The 20,099-nt window shown below is 46.8% G+C and overlaps 1 protein-coding gene across 3 annotated transcripts in view; it reads right to left on the bottom strand.

Annotated features, from left to right (window-relative positions):
• TACC3 (transforming acidic coiled-coil containing protein 3) overlaps positions 1-20,099 on the bottom strand; it is a 78,981-nt gene that overhangs the window by 46,965 nt on the left and 11,917 nt on the right. For all 3 annotated transcript variants that reach the window (XM_040335275.1, XM_040335274.1, XM_040335273.1), the window contains exons 2-3: positions 11,373-11,535; positions 11,038-11,183 (exon numbers count right to left, since the gene is read on the bottom strand). In XM_040335275.1, coding sequence (XP_040191209.1) covers positions 11,038-11,183; positions 11,373-11,534 — 308 coding nt within the window. In that variant the 5' untranslated portion in view covers position 11,535. The remainder of the gene's footprint in view (positions 1-11,037; positions 11,184-11,372; positions 11,536-20,099) is intronic.

The raw sequence follows: 20,099 nt of genomic DNA, 5'->3' as shown, positions 1-20,099 counted from the left end.
TTAAAGTGTATTTTTTTTTTTAAATTGCTTTTGGAAAAAAAAAAAAAAAGCTGTGCAAATACGGTGTGACAAAATATTGTAACAAGCACCATTTTATTCTCTAGTGTCTCTGCGAAAGAAAAAAAAAATGTTTGGGTGTTCAAGTAATTTTCTAGCAGAAAATTATTTCTGCTTGTAAGCAACAAATGTCAGAAAAGGTTTGGTCTTTAAATGGTTAAACTTCCTTCATCTACACACCGGAGTTCTTTCCTTTGATAAAAGAATGAAAAGATACTTAGTTTCTACTTATTTGGCAGACTGCCTGGATTTTGTGTCCCCCCCCCTATCTGTGAGAACTCTCTGCACTAGTTAGAAACATGCTGTTTTGAAGAACCGGGACGGGAAAAAGATCGCGATTTAGATAACGAATAATCGTGCAGCACTACTAGGTAATCAGTTATGCCTGTAAATGTCTATTGTAAAGCAGTACCTGCATTGAGAAGTGAAAAAAAAGTTATTGCTTCACTTCGAGTACATTTTCGTTTTACATACATGCTATGGATCCCATTATGTACTTAAAAGTGGATTATGCCTGCATTATATGCACTAAAAAGAGTATTAAAGTTGTTCTAAAAGGCAGGTTTTTTATCTTAATGCATTCTACGCATCAAGATAAAAAGGTGTGCAAAAGCCCCTCTAATACTTCACCAAGCCCAATCTCGATTCAGCGATGTTGCTCGAGAGACTCAGCTGTCCTGGACTCTCCCCCCTCATTGGCTGATACACAGTGGGTGCCATTGGCTCCCACTGCTGTCTAAATAGTAAGTTAATAAGAGAGGGGCAGGTGGAGCTGCGGCTCTGTGTGCTTGCTGTGGGGGCACTTAGCAGGAGGGCGGAGCGCCGCCAGGGGACCCGGGCTACTCTGAATAAACACTGCAAGTATAACGTGTAATATATACATACACATTATATATATATATATATATATATATATATATATATATATATATATATATATATATATATATATATATATATATATATATATACACACACACACACACACACACATACATACAGTGAGGAAAATAAGTATTTGAACACCCTGCTATTTTGCAAGTTCTCCCACTTGGAAATCATGGAGGGGTCTGAAATTGTTATCGTAGGTGCATGTCCACTGTGAGAGACATAATCCCAAAAAAAAATCCAGAAATCACAATGTATGATTTTTTTAACTATTTATTTGTATGATACAGCTGCAAATAAGTATTTGAACACCTGAGAAAATCAATGTTAATATTTGGTACAGTAGCCTTTGTTTGCAATTACAGAGGTCAAACGTTTCTTGTAGTTTTTCACCAGGTTTGCACACACACTGGAGGAGGGATTTTGGCCCACTCCTCCACACAGATCTTCTCTAGATCAGTCAGGTTTCTGGGCTGTCGCTGAGAAACGCGGAGTTTGAGCTCCCTCCAAAGATTCTCTATTGGGTTTAGGTCTGGAGACTGGCTAGGCCACGCCAGAACCTTGATATGCTTCTTACAGAGCCACTCCTTGGTTATCCTGGCTGTGTGCTTCGGGTCATTGTCATGTTGGAAGACCCAGCCTCGACCCATCTTCAAAGCTCTAACTCAGGGAAGGAGGTTGTTGCCCAAAATCTCGCAATACATGGCCCCGGTCATCCTCTCCTTAATACAGTGCAGTCGCCCTGTCCCATGTGCAGAAAAACACCCCCAAAGCATGATGCTACCACCCCCATGCTTCACAGTAGGGATGGTGTTCTTGGGATGGTACTCATCATTCTTCTTCCTCCAAACACGGTTAGTGGAATTATGACCAAAAAGTTCTATTTTGGTCTCATCTGACCACATGACTTTCTCCCATGACTCCTCTGGATCATCCAAATGGTCATTGGCAAACTTAAGATGGGCCTTGACATGTGCTGGTTTAAGCAGGGGAACCTTCCGTGCCATGCACGATTTCAAACCATGACGTCTTAGTGTATTACCAACAGTAACCTTGGAAACGGTGGTCCCAGCTCTTTTCAGGTCATTGACCAGCTCCTCCCGTGTAGTCCTGGGCTGATTTCCCACCTTTCTTAGGATCATTGAGACCCCACGAGGTGAGATTTTGCATGGAGCCCCAGTCCGAGGGAGATTGACAGTCATGTTTAGCTTCTTCCATTTTCTAATGATTGCTCCAACAGTGGACCTTTTTTCACCAAGCTGCTTGACAATTTCCCCGTAGCCCTTTCCAGCCTTGTGGAGGTGTACAATTGTGTCTCTAGTGTCTTTGGACAGCTCTTTGGTCTTGGCCATGTTAGTAGTTGGATTCTTACTGATTGTATGGGGTGGACAGGTGTCTTTATGCAGCTAATGACCTCAAACAGGTGCATCTAATTTAGGATAATAAATGGAGCGGAGGTGGACATTTTAAAGGCAGACTAACAGGTCTTTGAGGGTCAGAATTCTAGCTGATAGACAGGTGTTCAAATACTTATTTGCAGCTGTATCATACAAATAAATAGTTAAAAAATCATAAATTGTGATTTCTGGAATTTTTTTTTTGATTATGTCTCTCACAGTGGACATGCACCTACGATGACAATTTCAGACCCTTCCATGATTTCCAAGTGGGAGAACTTGCAAAATAGCAGGGTGTTCAAATACTTATTTTCCTCACTGTACATTATATATATATATATATATATATATATATATATATATACACACACACACACACACACACACACACACACACACACACACACACACTTTAAGGAATTATTACGGATGAAATATAGGAATGCGAGTATGTAAAACTCTGATCCAAATTAAACTTGCAGTGCCGCTCTAAGCCAAGGTGACCTCAGACCACCCACACCAGAGTGGACCAGGACACCTGCGCAGCCCCCCCCCCCCCTCAGGGACCCCCCCGGTCAGGTACACAGCAGCCCAGCAAAAGCATGGGGAGGAGGGATGGACTGGGAGAGAGGAAAGGGAGGGCAAGAGACCCCCTAGAATGTCTACACAAGATAACAAAAATTGTGGGAGAGAAGGTGGGGCCTTGTAGTCTTTGTAGACAGGCTGACATTAGCTGCTTGAGGATTAGATGAACCAGAAGGGGGGGGGAATTCTTATTGCTTAATCTGGATTTTAAATTGGACAGTTTCCCCTTGCAGTTATGTTCTTTATGAAATTCAATAGTCTGCATTTGCCGAGCCCACAAAAGCCTCCACACCAGAGGTCGCATCCATTTTATACTTTCTAAACCTATAATTTGACTTCACCAACAAGGTCTACTTCAACTGCAGAAACTTCAATTACTACAGTTTATGACCCACCCATTGTTTAACCCTTATGCTGCCATACCATGTGTCAAACGTCCTTTGGTACGTAAACCCTTATATACCCAGGGAAGTGAACAGCTTCAGAGGTCTGTTAATTTAATAAAATCTACTTTGTTTTACACATCTGTGTTTGTTACAGTATCAAAGTCCAACAGTCTCAACCACCAATTTTTCCATTTTGATAGGATGCAAGTACCACTTTTTACTATTATCTCATTTTTTGGCACTCCCATTAAACTAGAGGATACAGAGAGATCAAACAAATCTCTACATAAAGTCTTACATGTATATCAGCTGTCTTCAGCTATCTACATTCTTTAGAAAAGTGTGCAGCGGGTTAGAAATCTTTCCTCTCGTTTCAGCAGTGGAGTCTGGACATGGAGTCTCCCTCACAAAGGGACGTTCATGGACGGACACAGCAGCCTTTGACCTTAGGGCATTATATCCTTCATTCCAGGAGAGATTAGGCAGAAAACAGCACTTTTAGTGTTAAAAACACTTTCCTCAACACAGCTCCTCCCATGGCGTGGTCCCCCAGGTATAACCCACACTCTGCCCCAGCAGCTCCAGTTCGTAACAAGCAGTACAAACAAAAGGAGGGGTGGGTGCTGTGTCCGCCCATGAACTCAGAGAAATGGATTTTACGGTGAGTACAAAAATCCTATTTTCTCTTCCGTTCATGGACGGACACAGCAGCCTTTACCTTAGGGCGACGTCCCCAAGCAGTGACAAAAAAATTAGAGGGGTGGGAAAACGCAGCAAATCAAACTTCACCCCAAACAAACCAGAATTCAACGGAGGAACTTCAACCTTAAACTGCCGCCTGTAACACCTTTCGGCTGAAGGAGACATCGAAGATGCACTCACATCCACCTTGTAACATTTTGAGAAGGTGTGGATTGAGGACCAGGTCGCTGCCTTACACACCTGTAACACGGAGGCTTGATGACAGAAAACCCAAGAGGCACCAATCGCCCTGGTCGAATGCGCCGTAAATCAAAAGGGAGGCACCCGCCCCTTCAGGGCATAGGCCTGAAGCACAACCTGTCTGATCCACCTAGAAATGGTGGCCGACTAAACCGCCACACCTTTTTCAGGACCAGTCACCGACACGAACAGCGAGTCCGACTTCCGGAACGGAGCCGTAGCAGATAAGTACACCTGTAGGGCCCGAACCACATCAAGGGGATGCAAAGTGGCCTCCTTCTGGTTTTTCGGCCGAGGACATAAGGATGGCAAAACAATGTCCTCATTAATGTGAAAAGCCGAAAAGACCTTTGGGAGAAAGGACGGCTGCGGCCACAGCACCACCTTATCCTTGTGGATGACCAAGTAGGGAGCCTTGTAGGACAAGGCCGCCAGTTCAGACGCCCGTCTGACCGAGGTAATCGCTACCAGAAAAACCACCTTCTGTGACAGAGTCAACAACGGGATCTTTCGAATGTTCTCAAACGGAGCATCTTGAAGCGCCAAAAGAACTAGGTTCAAGTCCCATGGAGGTAGTGGAGGGCGAACAGGAGGGGCCACATGTCTGACCCCCTGCACAAACGTACGCACCAAGGAGTGCGCCGCCAAGGGTCGCTGAAAGTGGACAGCTAGAGCTGAAATTTGGCTCTTAACCGTACTTAAGGCGAGAACCTGATCCACGCCACGCTGTAAGAACAGCAGAATCCAGGACATCACGTATGTACGGGGGTGCCATTTCATCTCTTCACACAGAGATGTTGGCCTTCCACGTACAATGGCAAATCCTACATGAAGTAGACTTCCGTGTACGCAGCATGGTAGAGACCACCGAGCCTGACAGGCCACGGTCCTTCAGCACCTGGCTCTCAACAGCCACGCCGTTAAAGCCAGCGACTGTAAAGCAGGGTGGAAGATCGGACCCTGCGACAGAAGATCTACTCTCAGGGGTAGGCGCCGAGGAACGTCTGCCACCAGACGCACCAGGTCCGCGTACCAGGAGCGGCATGGCCAATCTGGGGCGATCAGGATTGTTGGAATCCCTTCGGCTTCCACTCTGCGCAGCAGGCGAGGAAGAAGCTTCAGAGGAGGGAAGGCGTAAATCAGGCGATAGTGACCCCAAGGTGCCACCAACGCGTCTAAAGCGTCCGCCCACAGGTCCTTTTGACCTGGCCATGAATCGTGGCACCTTCCGATTGAGACGGGACGCTAGAAGGTCCACGTCTGGAGTGCCCCACTTTCAGCACAGACTCTGAAACACCTTCGGGTGAAGTGACCACTCTCCTTGGTCCAGTGTTTGGCGACTCAGGTAGTCGGTCTGCCAATTCTGTACTCCCGGAATGTACACGGCCGATGGGCCGAAAGGTCCGTTCCGGCTCTACCGAAGGATGCGCGCGACCTCCAATCGCTGCAGCTGAGCTCCGTGTGCCTCTCTGATTGATGTACGCCACGGCTGTGGCGTTGTCGGACTGGATCCTGACCGGTTGGTCCTGCAGCTCCAGGGACCACCAGGCAAGGCACAGCTTGATTGCTCAGAGCTCCAGTACATTGATTGGAAGGTGGGACTCCTCCCGGGTCCAGCGCCCCTGGGCTGACTGGGAGCCCCAAACGTCCCCCCAACCGGAGAGGCTGGCATCCGTCCTGACCACTGTCCAACGGCACGGCAGAAACGACTTCTCGATCCGAAGCACCGGAGACGTCAGCCACCACACCAGGGAAGACTTGACCAGAGGACTCAACTGAATCTGGTAATCCAGAGATGACGGGAGCTTGTCCCAACGTGACAGAATTTCCTTGTGTAGCACCCGGGTGTGGAACTGGCCATACGGAACTGCCTTGAAAGAGGCCACCATCAGACCCAGAACCCTCATGCAGAATCGAAGAAGAGATGACCACTTCTGGGTCGACAACTGTTGCACCACAGATTGCAGTGTCTGAAGTTTCTCCGTTGTGAGAAAAACTCTCGCCTCCGCGGAGTCCAGGACTAGTCCCAGGTATTCCAGTCGCTGAGACGGAACACTGACTTCTGGATATTCAGAAGCCAGCCGAACTCTTGGAGAGTCGGACACGTGATAAACACGTCCTCTTCTAACTGAGCTTGAGGAAGCTCTCAGGAGAAGGTCGTCCAGATATCCCACGATGGCAATCCCTCGCTGCCTCAGAAGGGTCAGTATCGGGGCGAGCACCTTGGTGAAAACCCGTGGTGCCGATGCCAGGTCGAACGGGAGGGCCACAAATTGAAAGTGGTCCTCCCTGATCGCAAAGCGTAGAAATCTCTGGTGCTTTGTGCATATGGGAACATGTAGGTATGCGTCCATGATATCCAAGGACGCCATAAAGTCCCCCTGATGGAGCGCTGCCATTACCGAGCAAACCGACTCCATCCTGAATTTTTGCACTTTGACAAAACAATTGAGGGCCTTGAGGTCCAGGATTGGACGGACCCCTTCCTTCTTGGGGACTACAAACAGATTGGAGTAAAACCCCTGAAACCATTCCATCGAGGGAACCGGCACAATCACCCCCCTGCCCAGTAGATCCTGGACAGCCCCTGACAGATCCTTCCGGCGATCCGGAGGAAGCAGGAGGTTGAAAGGAAAAAATCTGTTTGGTGGAAAAGAGAGAAACTCTATCTTGTACCCCCGAGGAAACTACTTTGCAAACCCAACGGTCAGAAGAAGAGACCTCCGAGGCGCAAATTCGCGAAGCCGCCCCCCCCACCCGAGACACGGGCGGGGGCAGACCTTCATAGGGAAGCAGGCTTGCGGTACCAGGTGCGCTTCTGCCCTGCAGCGGGGGATCTTAGCACCTTGAAAACTTTTTCCTGCCACACTGGGCGGGCGAAAAAAAACGCTTTGGGGTAGTAAAGGAGGGCCCTTGCTTGCGGCGAGGCTACTTGCCCTTCCCAGACTGTGGGAGCAGGGTGCTGTGGCATTTTTTATGATGTCATCCAGGGACGCCCCAAAGAGCCGTTCACCCTTAAAGGGCAAATCCACCAAGGCCTTTTTTGAGGATTGGTCCGCAGACCAACACTTCAGCCACACAAGGCGAAGTAGCACCACCGCTGAGGCCCTGGAGAGCAAAGGAAGCGTACCCAGGGTCGACTCACAGACAAACTTCAGACCCTGAACCAATTGTTCAGCCAGGTCCACACAGGTCTCGGAAGCATTCTGAGCCTCCAGCTCTTGTAACAAGAACTTTGCCTGTTCGGTGAGTGTCTGAGTCCCGGCCAAAACCGTCTTACTGCCGAACCCACTACTGTGAACATGGAGCGGGCCACAGCCTCCACTCTATCTGCGGGGTCCTTAAATGCAGGAGCCCCTTCCACAGGCAATGTGGTGGCTTTGCTCAATCTGGACACGGGAGGGTCCACTGACGGAGGAGATATCCCTTTGAGGAGGATTTCCTAAAAAAGTGGGTAACGGGTCGCAAAGTATTTTGGAACAGCAAAAACTTTTTGCAGCGTATCCCATTCCTTGAACAACTTGTCCAAATATGGAACACAAGGAAACACTTGTGCGGGGTGGCTTGCAGAACCCAAAAGGGACCGGCACATCCGATGCCTCCGCCACATCCTCAAGTTTCTGAGTATCTCGCACCGCAGAGATAAGAGCTCCAACAAATTCCTTATCATTCACTGACCCTGAAGCAGAGTCATCCTCACTGTCCACGTGGGTTAAGCCTGCATCATCTGACATGACAGAGCCAGAAGCAATAGCAGGGTATGATTCTGTGTCAGAGACATCCCCAGAAGCAGGCTCAGGGAGGGGGTGATTTTTACCCCCCTTCTGGCCATTTGTCGCTTCAATCCTGGCGAGAAATGCCTCAAGGATAGCCGTCATTGCCTCAACAGATGCGGCAGGGGCATTAAGCATTAACTCAGGCATTGCTGGGGAAGAAGCTCCTGGTTCAGGCTCCTTGATGCCCCACCGCTTTGCCACCCTAGCACTGCAAAGCAGAACAACCCACCGGGCAGGGGCCCCCAGGGAACTCACCACCCCACCCAGTTGCAGTGTGAGCTGAAAACGCTGAGGAGTGCTAAGTGCTGGCTGCGCTGTCCCTCAGGGATTGATTTGCGGGCTTTCACAGCGCTATTTCAGGGACTAGAGGCCAAGACTTTTGCAAGATGGCCACCGTCTGAGGTAAAAAAACACCATGCGGGCTACAGGAAAATGGCTGCCGACCATGTAATCCGCGTTCGCGGCAAAATGGCGACCATTAACAGTGTAAAAACAGTGACAGCACAACACACGGCCAGCACCCCGCAACACACGGTCCCCGGTAGTGATAGAACCCCAGGAGAGCCCCCCCTCACAGCGGCCACCCAGTATGGGGAATGAGGGAGATGGAAGGGAGAGAGGAAAGCAGGGCTGACCCTCATTCGACCTCCCCAGGGAAGCACCAGCCATACCACCTTGCCAGGGCAAGGGGCCTGCTTACCCGTCCTGCGACCACCGGCTGGAGGCATTCCGGACAGAACCAACGTCCGCTAAACGGCATGGCTGTTGGCCAGACACACTGTGACAAGGTCATAGAGACCGGTCATATGTGCGCCCTGGAACATGTAGTTCCCCGGCCGCCCCTGGAGCAATGGGGCATGTCGTGGACGACCCAGAGCTGAGCTAAAGGCCGGCACACGCTCGATGGCCGAACATGGGGGGACTACAAGAGTCAAGACCCAGCCTGTCACCCAGTCGGCAGTTGATAGAAGAATCACAGGATTCAAAAATGTAGGAACAAAGGAGTACAGGGACTCCAGAAGGCCATGTCTCTCCTGACATTAGGCAGAAAAAAAAATGGAGCTGCTGAGGCAGAGTGTGGGTTATACCGGGGGGACCACGCCCCCTGGGAGGAGCTGTACTGTGGAAAGTGTTTTTAACACTAAAAGTGCTGTTTTCTGCCTAATCTCTCCTGGAAGGAAGGATATAATACCCCAAGGTCAAAGGCTGCCGTGTCCATCCATGAACGGAAGAGAAAACTAATTTTTTCCTCAGTTTTGGCCCATAAGTATTCTTCTACATATTTTTGTTAAAAAAAAAAAAAATGTTGGTGGTTGAAGTGTAAAAAAATAAAAGTTTGAAAAACTGCTGTGCAACAAAAAATTGCAACACCTACCACTTTATTATCTAGGACCGCTGCGCATGCACAGTTCTAATTTCAAGCAAAAAGATTACCATTTTATTGCTTGACATTCTGGGTATTTACTGGTCATCATCCTCATTTCTAAAAAAGTATGAGTTGTGTGCACACCAAAAACTTTTTTGTATTTACATTTGATAAACATGCAAGCCAATATGTGACAAATTGCAAGAATAAAAAAATAATTAAAAAAGTCAAAACAACACCCCATATACTGTTGGGCGGGGGGGGGGGTTGTAGTTCAAGGATAACATCACTTTACAAACATTTTGGGAGCCTGGAAAGCATTGCACCAGTGACCAGCAGATCAATGCCATGCAGGTCTTGTATGGGTAGGCAGTTTCACACTGACAGGAAGAATCAACGACCTACCACAGTAGGTGAACTTGAGAACTACAAGTCGACAGTCAGAGTTGTCGATTTATGTACAGAACGATGTGAAAGAACTAAGCGGCTAGGCAGATGAAGCCTCAAACAGCCACAAATTTCTTTTGATTGTGCCAACAAGTGGAGGGGGGGGGGGGGGAATCACACACTTGATGCCAAAACGGAGGAGTGGGGGCCAGTGCATTTTTTACATGTTGCACCCATATCCAGGTTGTAACATGTTACAAAAGATGAACTTATCCTTTAACTGCTCTTCAGGTCTAAAAAGGTGCCTTTCAAAATGTGTGCAAAAACTGAAAAACAAAATAAAGTAAGTAGTTAATGCGGAGTTCCACCCAAAAATTTTACTTCTGCTTTTCGGAATCCTCCGGTGTCACATTTGGCACCTTTCAGGGGGGGAGGAGGGAGCAGATACCTGTGTAATCCAGGTATTTGCTCCCACTTCCGGCCATAGATCACCACGGCGACCTACGCCATGTCCGGCTCCTACTTCGTCCCCCTCCAGCTGTCTTCTGGGAGACGGGTCACAGAAGACAGCAAGGACCAGTGGGATTGCGCATGCGCAAGTAGGGAACCAGGAAGTGAAGCCACAAGGCTTCACTTTCCGATTCCCTTACCGAAGATGGCGGCGCCTCCACCCAAGAGACCAGTCGACTTCGGGTGCCGACATCACAGGTGCCCAGGACAGGCAAGTGTCCTTATATTACAAGTCAGCAGCTGCAGTATTTGTAGCTGCTGATTTAATTTATTTTTTCGGCGGAATTCTGCTTTAGGATATCCGACCTGTTCACTTTAAGCCCACCCACATAATTTGTTGGGAAAAAAAAAAAAAACATTTAATCCTGGTGTAACAAACTTATAACAAGTCAAGAGCATGAGAACATTTTATACACACACACACACACACACACACACACACACACACACACACACACACACACAGTGACAACCTGCAGGTCTGCAGCTGCTGTGGAACTACAAGTCTCAGTACTTTAGCCGTCAGATTAGTTTGTAGCTCCACAATAGCAGGAATCTTCTGGTTGCCTATGGCTGAAGAATTAGGAAGTCCCAGTAGCTGTCAGATTAGTTAGTAGAAGCATAAAACTGAAAATCTGGTTGCCTATGGCCGATTCAACCTCAATATAGACCAAGTAATACTCTAAAAGGGAAGTACGTGTGATGAAAGCAGCTCAGAACAATCCCATAGTACAGAAGTTTACCTCGAAGTATCAGCTGCAGACAGATGGAGCTGCTCCAGCGCCTGTGTACAGTCTTCCAGCGAGAGGAAATTCTCGGGTTTGGAGCCTGAAGTGGGGATTACAAGCCTGCGAGTCTGAGGGTCCCGCATTGGAGTCTGGAAAGTGACCTGAAAGGCAGAATGATGCATTAACTACAAGCAGCACATGTGTGACTAACGGTTTCCTGGGCAGAGAGACGACCTCTCCCAGCTCAGAAAACTTCATACACTTCAAGAAAAGTTTGTGCTGCACGCCTACAGCTACAAGCCTGAGATGATGGCGTGTCACAGAGAACAGACTTCACATACAGAACATACCTTCATGCTTTTGCAGACGCTTTTGGGAGGAATATTCTCTTTCTGTGAAGGGCGCAGGATGGAGGGTCGGCCGGTAGGCTCAGGAGGGGTAAACAGGAAGTCACACGACTCAGCTGTTATTTCGTTTGGGAGATTTTCATCATTTACAGCTTGCAGACTCATTCTAGAGAGGAAAGGAATGACAAACGGGCATGATTCTGGGTGGTGGAAACCAGCTATAAAACCACAAAAGCAGAGACCAAACAAAGGCAGAGTGGAGGGTCATTACACAGCAGAGATCACCAAAGACTGTCCACATTACAGGGCAGAGGTGTGATAAGGCCAAAGCTGGGGGTGTTACACTATAAATAAGCAGATTCCAGACGCCACGGAAGGTAGGTAAAGCAAAATTTAAAGCACAAGTCCATCTCCAGGGTGAAGGTTGGGTTGATACTTCAATTGGGTGTCCCAATAGCATCAAGTTCTCCACATTTTTAGCCCTTTGCCTGCCAAACCATTTTTTTTTTTATTATATATATTATATCTTTCAAAGTTTGTAAACGCCAAACCATATATTTTCTGAAAGCACATGACCAGTGGAATAAAAAAAAGGTGGAGCTACCGATTTCCTAAAAATCCACTAAAATCATGATTAGCAGATAGACAGCAAATTTTACAAAATTTCTACCAAATCTAAAAGCCTACACTGTATTGGAGCCAACAAATATTTGTCATTTTTAAATTATGCCTTTTCGCAAGATGGTGAAAACTGACTAGACGCAAAAGTGTAAACATTCAAATTTCTCTCAAAAACGTTAGCCCCTTTTCACTTGCAGCTTTCAGAGTTTGTAAAAGACCCCCAAACCATATATTTTCTGAAAGCATATGACCTCTGGAATAAAAAGGTGCTACTGATTTTTTAGGCCCGGTGGTATTTGCGCAAATGTTTATCAAAATAATATATTTTTGCTAAAAATACACTAAACCATTATAAAAAAAAAAAAAACAAACACACACACACACACACACACACACACACACAAACACAGCCAATTGACAAAATTCCTGCCAAATATAAAAGCTTAACCTGTATGTAGTTAATACATAAAAATTAGGGATTCACCGAACAGGATTTTTGGTGCCGAAACCGATACCGAAAAAGAAAAGCACACTAGGCCGAAAACGTCTTTTTAAAAAATATTTTTATATATTTTAAATAAAATGTATACATTTTATTTAACACATTGCTAATAGTGTTAGAGGTCGACCGATATGGGTTTTTCTCTGGCCGATACCGATATTTCAAAATCGGGGCGGCCGATGGCCGATATTTTAGGCCGATTTTTGCGGCCGATTTTATTTATTTTTTTCCCATTATCTCAGAAAATCTAGGTTGGGGAGGAGGTTATTGTTTAGGGTGGAAAGGTGGAGTGCAGCCTATCAGTGTCCATCAGTGCCCACCAATGCAGCTCACCAGTGTAGCCCATCAGTGCCACCTCATTAGAGGCGATTCAGTTTGCATGCGTTGCGCTATACAAGTCATTCATTCATTCATTCGTTCATTCGTGTCCACCAGTTCAGCCTGTCAGTGCAACCTCATCAGTGCCTACCAGTTCAGCCCATTAGTGTCCATCAGTACCACCTCATTAGTGCCCACCAGTGCAGCCCATCAGTGCCACCTCATAATTATTAAAAAAGAAAAAAAAATACAATCTTAGTCATTTTAAGGAGGGAGGTACAGAGAGGTGGTTGTGGAGGAGGGAGGTACAGAGAGGTGGTTGTGGAGGAGGGAGGTACAGAGAGGTGGTTGTGGAGGAGGGAGGTACAGAGGTGGCTGTAAAGCTACCTCTCTGTACCCCCTCCTCTACAGCCACCTCTCTGTACCCGCCTCCTCCACAGCCACCTCTCTCTGTACCCGCCTCCTCCACAGCCATGTGTTGTGGAGAGGGATGGGTGGGGATGCATTGTGCCCCTTAACTTAAAATAAGGGTCACGCTGATGGGCACATTTTATGTTAAGGGGCACTCTGATGGGCACAACAAAACGTGCTCCTTAACATAAAATTTGCCCATCAGAGTGCCCCTTAACATGCAATATGCCCATCAGCGAACACATTAATATACCCATCAGCGTGCCCCTTGACATAAAATTTGCCCATTAGAGTGTCCCTTAATAACATAAAATGTGCCCATGAGCGTGACCTTGCCCAGCAGTGTTAGTGTTGACAAAAAATAAATGCCCATAGTGATCTACATCAATGAACGAATATGCCACATACCTAGCTAGAATGCAGGGGATGCTGCAAAATAAGAAGCCGGGAAGGAGTAGCAGGGGGCGGGGCGCGCACTGGGCGTCACGCCTCTACTCGCAACGGAGAGCCAGTAGAAGACCCGGGAACCAGGAGCAGCAGGGGGTGGGGCACGCAAGGGTGACGTGAGAGACAGGCGTGGCCCCCTACTCCCAATGTGAGCAAGGAGTGGAGCACGAGCTGCGGGTGAAGGACCGTGACGTCACGCCCCTACTCGCCGCCGTACGTAGACTTCCAGGACCTGCAGTGAGTAGCAAAGGCCAATGCGGATGGAGGATTCATGGCGGGGGCGGGGGCACTGGTAACTGGTCAGTACATGACTGGAAGGCAAGGGACCTCGCGGCCTGGATATTGTAGCCGCGAATCGGCCAATTTTTTAACGATAATCGGCCGATGCCGATTTCACAAAAACGGCCAAATATCGGCCGATATATCGGCCGACCGATATATCGGTCGACCTCTAAATAGTATTAGCAAAATTTCCATTCGGTGCACCTCTAGCAGGCCAGACATGATACAAGTGATCAATGCAGCCTCACCAGGGCTCATGATATTCAGCCTATCAGGGCCAGTCATATGCAGCCTGCCTGTGCCCAGCAGTCTATCAGTGCCCGTCATATGCAGCCTACCTGTGCCCAGCAGCCTCACCAGTGTCCGTCATATGCAGCATCCCTGTGCCCGAAAGCCTCACCAGTACCCGTCATATGCAGCTTACTAGTGCCCAGGAGCCTCACCAGTGTCCCACATATGCAGACCATCAGCCTCACCAGTGTCCCGCATATGCAGCCTACCAGTACCCAGCAGCCTCACCAGTGTCCGTCATATGTAGCATCCCTGTGCCCAGATCAGAGTAGCGATCTCAGTGCATCACGGAGCAGGGTTAGAATTGTCCGGCCATAATAACAATGTCCTGCCTCCTGTGATCACGTCACACCGATTCAATGTCCCGGCATTGGATCAGTGTGCCGGCAATCACAGGAGGCAGGACATTGTTATTAAGGCCGGACAATTCAGCTCTCCCTGACACAGGGAGATTGCCACTCTGCAATGAGAGGGGGGGGGGCCTTGAGCCAGGATGACACCCCGCAATGAGCGGCACCAGCAATGCGGCCACCGCTACTGCGCAATTTTTAGCAATATTTTCCTTTTGACCATGTGCCAAAAAACACAATTTAGCCGATATGTTTTGGCAGTCGTATTTTCAGTGCATTTCTACATAAAATATTTGTAATTTTTACATTGCGCCATTTTTGCTAAATGGTTAAAATTGAATGTATGCAAAAAAAAAAAAAGTTAAAATATAAAATTTCTCTAAAATTTGGAAGGTTTCTTTTTCCCTTACAGCAGGGTTTGACAAATTTGTTTGGAATCTAGGAGCCAGCTAAAAAAAAAAAAAAAAAAAAAAAGTTAGGAGCCAAAACACGCACCCCGTCCCACCAAGCTCGCGTGCAGAAGCGAACGCATACGTGAGTAGCGCCCGCATATGTAAACACGGCCGGCCTTAGGTGTTCAGGCGCCCTGTGCGAGCTAATCCTGTGGCGCCCCCCCAGACCGCTACACAATCAACTACCCACAGACCGCTACACAATACACACTGACCGCTACACAATACACACTGACCACTACACAATACACACTGACCACTACAGCATTGGTGCATTTTACTATAGGAGGCATTGGTGGACTACAAGGCCCAGCATTTTACTATATAGGCAGAGCTGTGCTGGCTGCCAGTGACCCGGGCGGCGGCCGCCCCTGCCCAATTCAACACATCATTCAGGGTAGACTGACTGCGAGCTGTGACGGCCGCACGGCGCCCCCTGTTGTCATGGCGCCCTGTGCGGGCGCACAACCCGCACAGCGCAAAGGCCTGCCCTGTATGTAAACAGTATTCAAACCACACATGTGAGGCATCACTGTGATTGGTAGAGCAATAATTCTAGCCCTAGACCTCATCCAACTCAAAACAGAATTTTTTAAACGTCGCCTATGGAGATTTTAAAGGGTAAAAGTTTGTCACCATTCCACGAGTGGACACAATTTTGAAGCGTGACATGTTGGGTATCAATTTACTCGGCGTAACATTATCTTTCAAAAAAAAAAAAAAATTATTCTCTAGGGTGTTAGAAATAAAAAATATATATAATGTTTGGGGGTTCTAATTAGAGGGAAGGAGATGGCAGTGAAAACGTGTAATGCCAACGGCCACCAGAAGATGGCGCCAGATCACATAATGAAGCTTAGGCCTGCAGGCCCAAGCTTACCTGGGTGCCAGGTCGCAATTGCGACCGAGCGCCCGGATTTTGTCCAGGGGAGAGCGACACATACATATGGCATAAATCTATCCCCTATTTTGTAGACGCTATAACTTTTGCACAAACCAATATACGCTCATTGCAATTTTTTTTTACCAAAACTAAGAATACATATTGGCCTAAACTGAGGACATTTTATTTTTATTATTTTTAAATTGGGATATTATAGCAAAAAGTAAAAAATTGTGTTTTTTCAAGCTTGTCACTCTTTTATGACCGATTTAGGACTCGATTATGACCTCAAAAAACACTTGAATGTCAAATCTGCAGTATCATGCAATAAATATCCCATTTGTGAAAAAAAAAAAGGGATTATAACCTCAAAAAGAACTGCAAATATCAGATGTACATCATACAATGAATTGTAAATCAATGACCCATTTGTGAAAAACATATGCTACAAAAAAGAAAAAAAGCCCTTCTCAAATGTTTAACACAAGAATGCGTGTATTTGCACTTATTCAACTTCATCCCATCCATGTGCTGTTTAGTGAAGTAATCTAGAATACAGCTACAAAAAAAGGAAAGCGCTCCACCGCCAGTGACGCTACTAATGACCTCACCAGAGCCCCGAGGCCCACTGGACCAACACACGTTTGTTATATAGCCCGTTTTCAGGACGACAAGTCACAGCCCATTAATTTAAATGGTACCTGTTCCCATCTATGAGATTTTGAAAAGGTACCTGCAATGCTTTGATGCGACTTTGATCCTGAGAGCGTAAAGTTGGATCAAAGCTGCATTCAAAGTCGCACTCTAAATCGTGCAACTATGTGGTTGCAATAGTGGAAACTTAGACTAAAGCCTCGTACAAACAATCGAATTGTGTGTTGACTGTTGGCCTAAAACCCATCAGTTTGTACGCTCCATCAGACAATTGTTGTCAGACTTTCCGCAGATAAATGTTGGATGGCAGGCTTATACATTTTCTGCAGACAGTGGTCTGTTGTCAGATTTTTCCATGTGCGGAAGTGACGACATTGGCGCTCCAGCCAATCACAGACCTGGAGCGGCGATACCTGGAAGACACGCAGAGGCAATATGACATCTCGCTCGGCGTGGACCAGGAAAAGTTCCCCACACCTCGTTCCAAGGTAAGTATTTCATAATGAGCTAGTATGCGGTGCATACTAGCTCATTATGCCTTTCAGGTGTAAATTAAAAAAAAAAAAAACGTATTGCGTGTATACAACCGCTTTAAAAACCTGTGTAGTGTGTTGTATTTTTTTTTTTACACTTTTTTCAGGTTAATGGGTACAATGTACCCCATATCCATGCACATAGGGTGGGGGCCGAGATCTGAGTACTACTCAGATCTCGGCCTGGTCTGCGGGGGGCTCCCAGATTACGATAAGCCCCCCACAGACCTCGACAACCAAAAAAAAAAACTTTTTTTTTAAATGGGATATTTATTATAGCAAAAAGTAAAAAATATTGTGTTTATTTCAAAATTGTCCCTCTATCTTTGTTTATAGCGCAAAAAATAAAAACCGCACAGGTGATCAAATACCACCAAAAGAAAGCTCCATCTGTGGGGAAAAAAAAAAGGACATCAATTTTGTTTGGGAGCCAGGTTGCACGATGGCGCAATTGTCATTCAAAGCGCGACAGTGCCAAAAGCTGAAATTTCGTCTGGGCAGGAAGGGGGTATATGTGCCCAGTAAGCAAGTAGTTAAAATAAACGGGCTGCCCTATAAGTCACTGTAAAAATTTGACAAAAAACAAGATCTCCCACTACTCTAGGTGAGAGGGGGGGCCAGAAAGTGAAATTGGTGCATTTGCACATGAGACTGCATTCACATCCGTTTCCAAACATATGGCAAACCACACAGAAAATGCATGCATAGCCACGCGTTTCAGAAACACTGCAAATATGCATTGTGCTTGTGTCGCCATTACATGTTAAAAGGCACCCCAAGTGCAGCAAACGCACCATGCTTCGCTCCAAAAAAGTACTGGAGCTTCGCTGGGGTGATTGTCGGGCGTAGGGCAGACCATTTAAGTGAATGGGCGGCACTATGCGTGATAGGTGAAGATGTGAATGAGGCCCGACAACCAAGTGTCTCCATCCACTCCCTCCTTTGTACTTGTATAAAGATGGCCATAAACTTTGCAATCTCTGTACAATTTACCAGAACTATGAAATAGATCAGTGGTCATCAACCTTGTCCTGCAGGGGCCACTAACAGGCCAGGTTTGCAAGATAACTGAAATACATCACAGGTGATATAATTTGCTGCTCAGTGATTGCAGTATTCTAGACTGCATCTCCTCAAGGTAATACATAAAACCTGGCCTGTTAGTGGGCCCTGCAGGACATGGTTGATGACCACTGATAGAGGACACACATGAACAATCCATCCAATTTGTAGCAAATCAAACAGGCCCTTGTACTACATAGCTGATGGGAGATCTGAAGGAGATGGTATAGAAAGTGGGTATTGTAATGAGGGAGGTGTGGTCACAGTTGCTAACACACCCTATCACTCTGATGCAACAAGGAAGTGAAGGCTTCTGGGAGATGACCTAACAGGAAGCAAACGCTGATGAAATCCACAGGAAATGATGGATTTTGAAAATATATTTGAAAAATGACAAGATTTTAACCTCTTGACCAGTGGGCCATATTTGCGGCAATAGTGAAAAAAAGCCATGCCAAGAGCACTTGCCCTGTGCACTTCCAGTGGCGAATGGAAAGCTCCCGATTGCTACGTGCAATCAGAAGCTTTCCGATCATGTGACTGCTGGGAGGGCCAATAACTACAATCACAAACAACCCCACCTCGTCTCCTTAAGCCCTTAAATGGATGCGAGGCACCGACTGCAAGGGGTTAAACCTCCTGTGGATAAGGTAAGAGAAAAGCACATTGGGATGGTTGGGCCAGAAATGGCATTGGGAAAACGTTTCCATTTATTATGAAAAGTGATATTACAGAGTTACATAGTAGGCGAGGTTGTGAAGAAAAAAAAAAAGACGCAAGTCCAACGTGTGTGTTTTTTGTCAGAATTACATTGTATATCGCTGTATGTTGTGGTCTTTCGGGTGCTTATCTAATCGTTTTTTTTAAACCAATCGATGCCCCCCCGCTGAGACCACCACCTGTGGAAGGGAATTCCACATCCTTGCCGCTCTTACAATAAAGAGCCCTCTACGCAGTTTAAAGTGGTTGTAAACCCAAACCACACAACTTGCACCTACAGGTAAGCCTAAATTAAGACTTACCTGTAGGCGCAAGAAATATCTCCTAAACCTGCACGGTTTAGGAGATATTTACACCAATGACTGGCGCCGATGTCTACGGCGCATTCACATAACCAGGGTTAATGCCATATTCCCGCGCATGCGCAGGGATCTTGCGGCCCTGCACGCATGCGCGGGAGTGACGGCATCGCTGCTTCGGCCAATCACAGCGCCGAAGCAGCGAAAACAGGAAGTATGTGCGAGGGGACATGGCGGCGAACGGAGAGGACTTCGATCTCAGGTAAGTGCAACATAATGAGCTAGTATTTCAGGTATTTTTTTCGTGGGGGGGGGGGGGGTTTACTTCCCTCTTTTCTTCTAATTTTAATGAGTGGCCACGTGTCGTCAAACTCCCTTCCGTAATAAAGTTTTATCCCTATTGCGGGGCCCCCAGAAAGGTATTTTCAAATTTAAATCATATCCCCTCAAGCGTCTCTTCTCCAGAGAGAGAATAAGTTCCGAGCTCGCAACCTTTCCTTGTAGTCAACATCCTGCAGACTCAACTTTGCTGCCCTTCTTAGTACTCGCTCCAATACCAGTACATCCTTTCTGAGGATTTCTTGTAGAGTGGGGGAATTATTTTATCCCTGGAGTTAAACCCTTTTTTAAAATGCATGCAAATATTTGTTTTCTTTGTTAGCAGCAGCTTGGCATTGCATGCCATTGCTCCATGATCAGGTCTGTATTGTTGGTAATCAGTAGATCTAGTAAAGCTTTATTTCTAGTTGGTGAGTCTACCACATGACCCATGAAATTGTCCTGCGAGACATTTAGGAACTGGCGAGCCTAAAGGCCCGTAGATACAATCGGATTTTCCGACGGGAATTGTGTGATGCCAGGCTATTGTCGTAAAAGCCAGTTTGTATGCTCCATCGGACAATTGT

This window comes from Rana temporaria, chromosome 1 (assembly GCF_905171775.1).
Source record: "Rana temporaria chromosome 1, aRanTem1.1, whole genome shotgun sequence".
Classification (NCBI taxonomy): domain Eukaryota; kingdom Metazoa; phylum Chordata; class Amphibia; order Anura; family Ranidae; genus Rana; species Rana temporaria.
The sequence above is the reverse complement of the archived record's forward strand: the minus strand, read 5'-3'. Positions and strand labels throughout refer to the sequence as shown.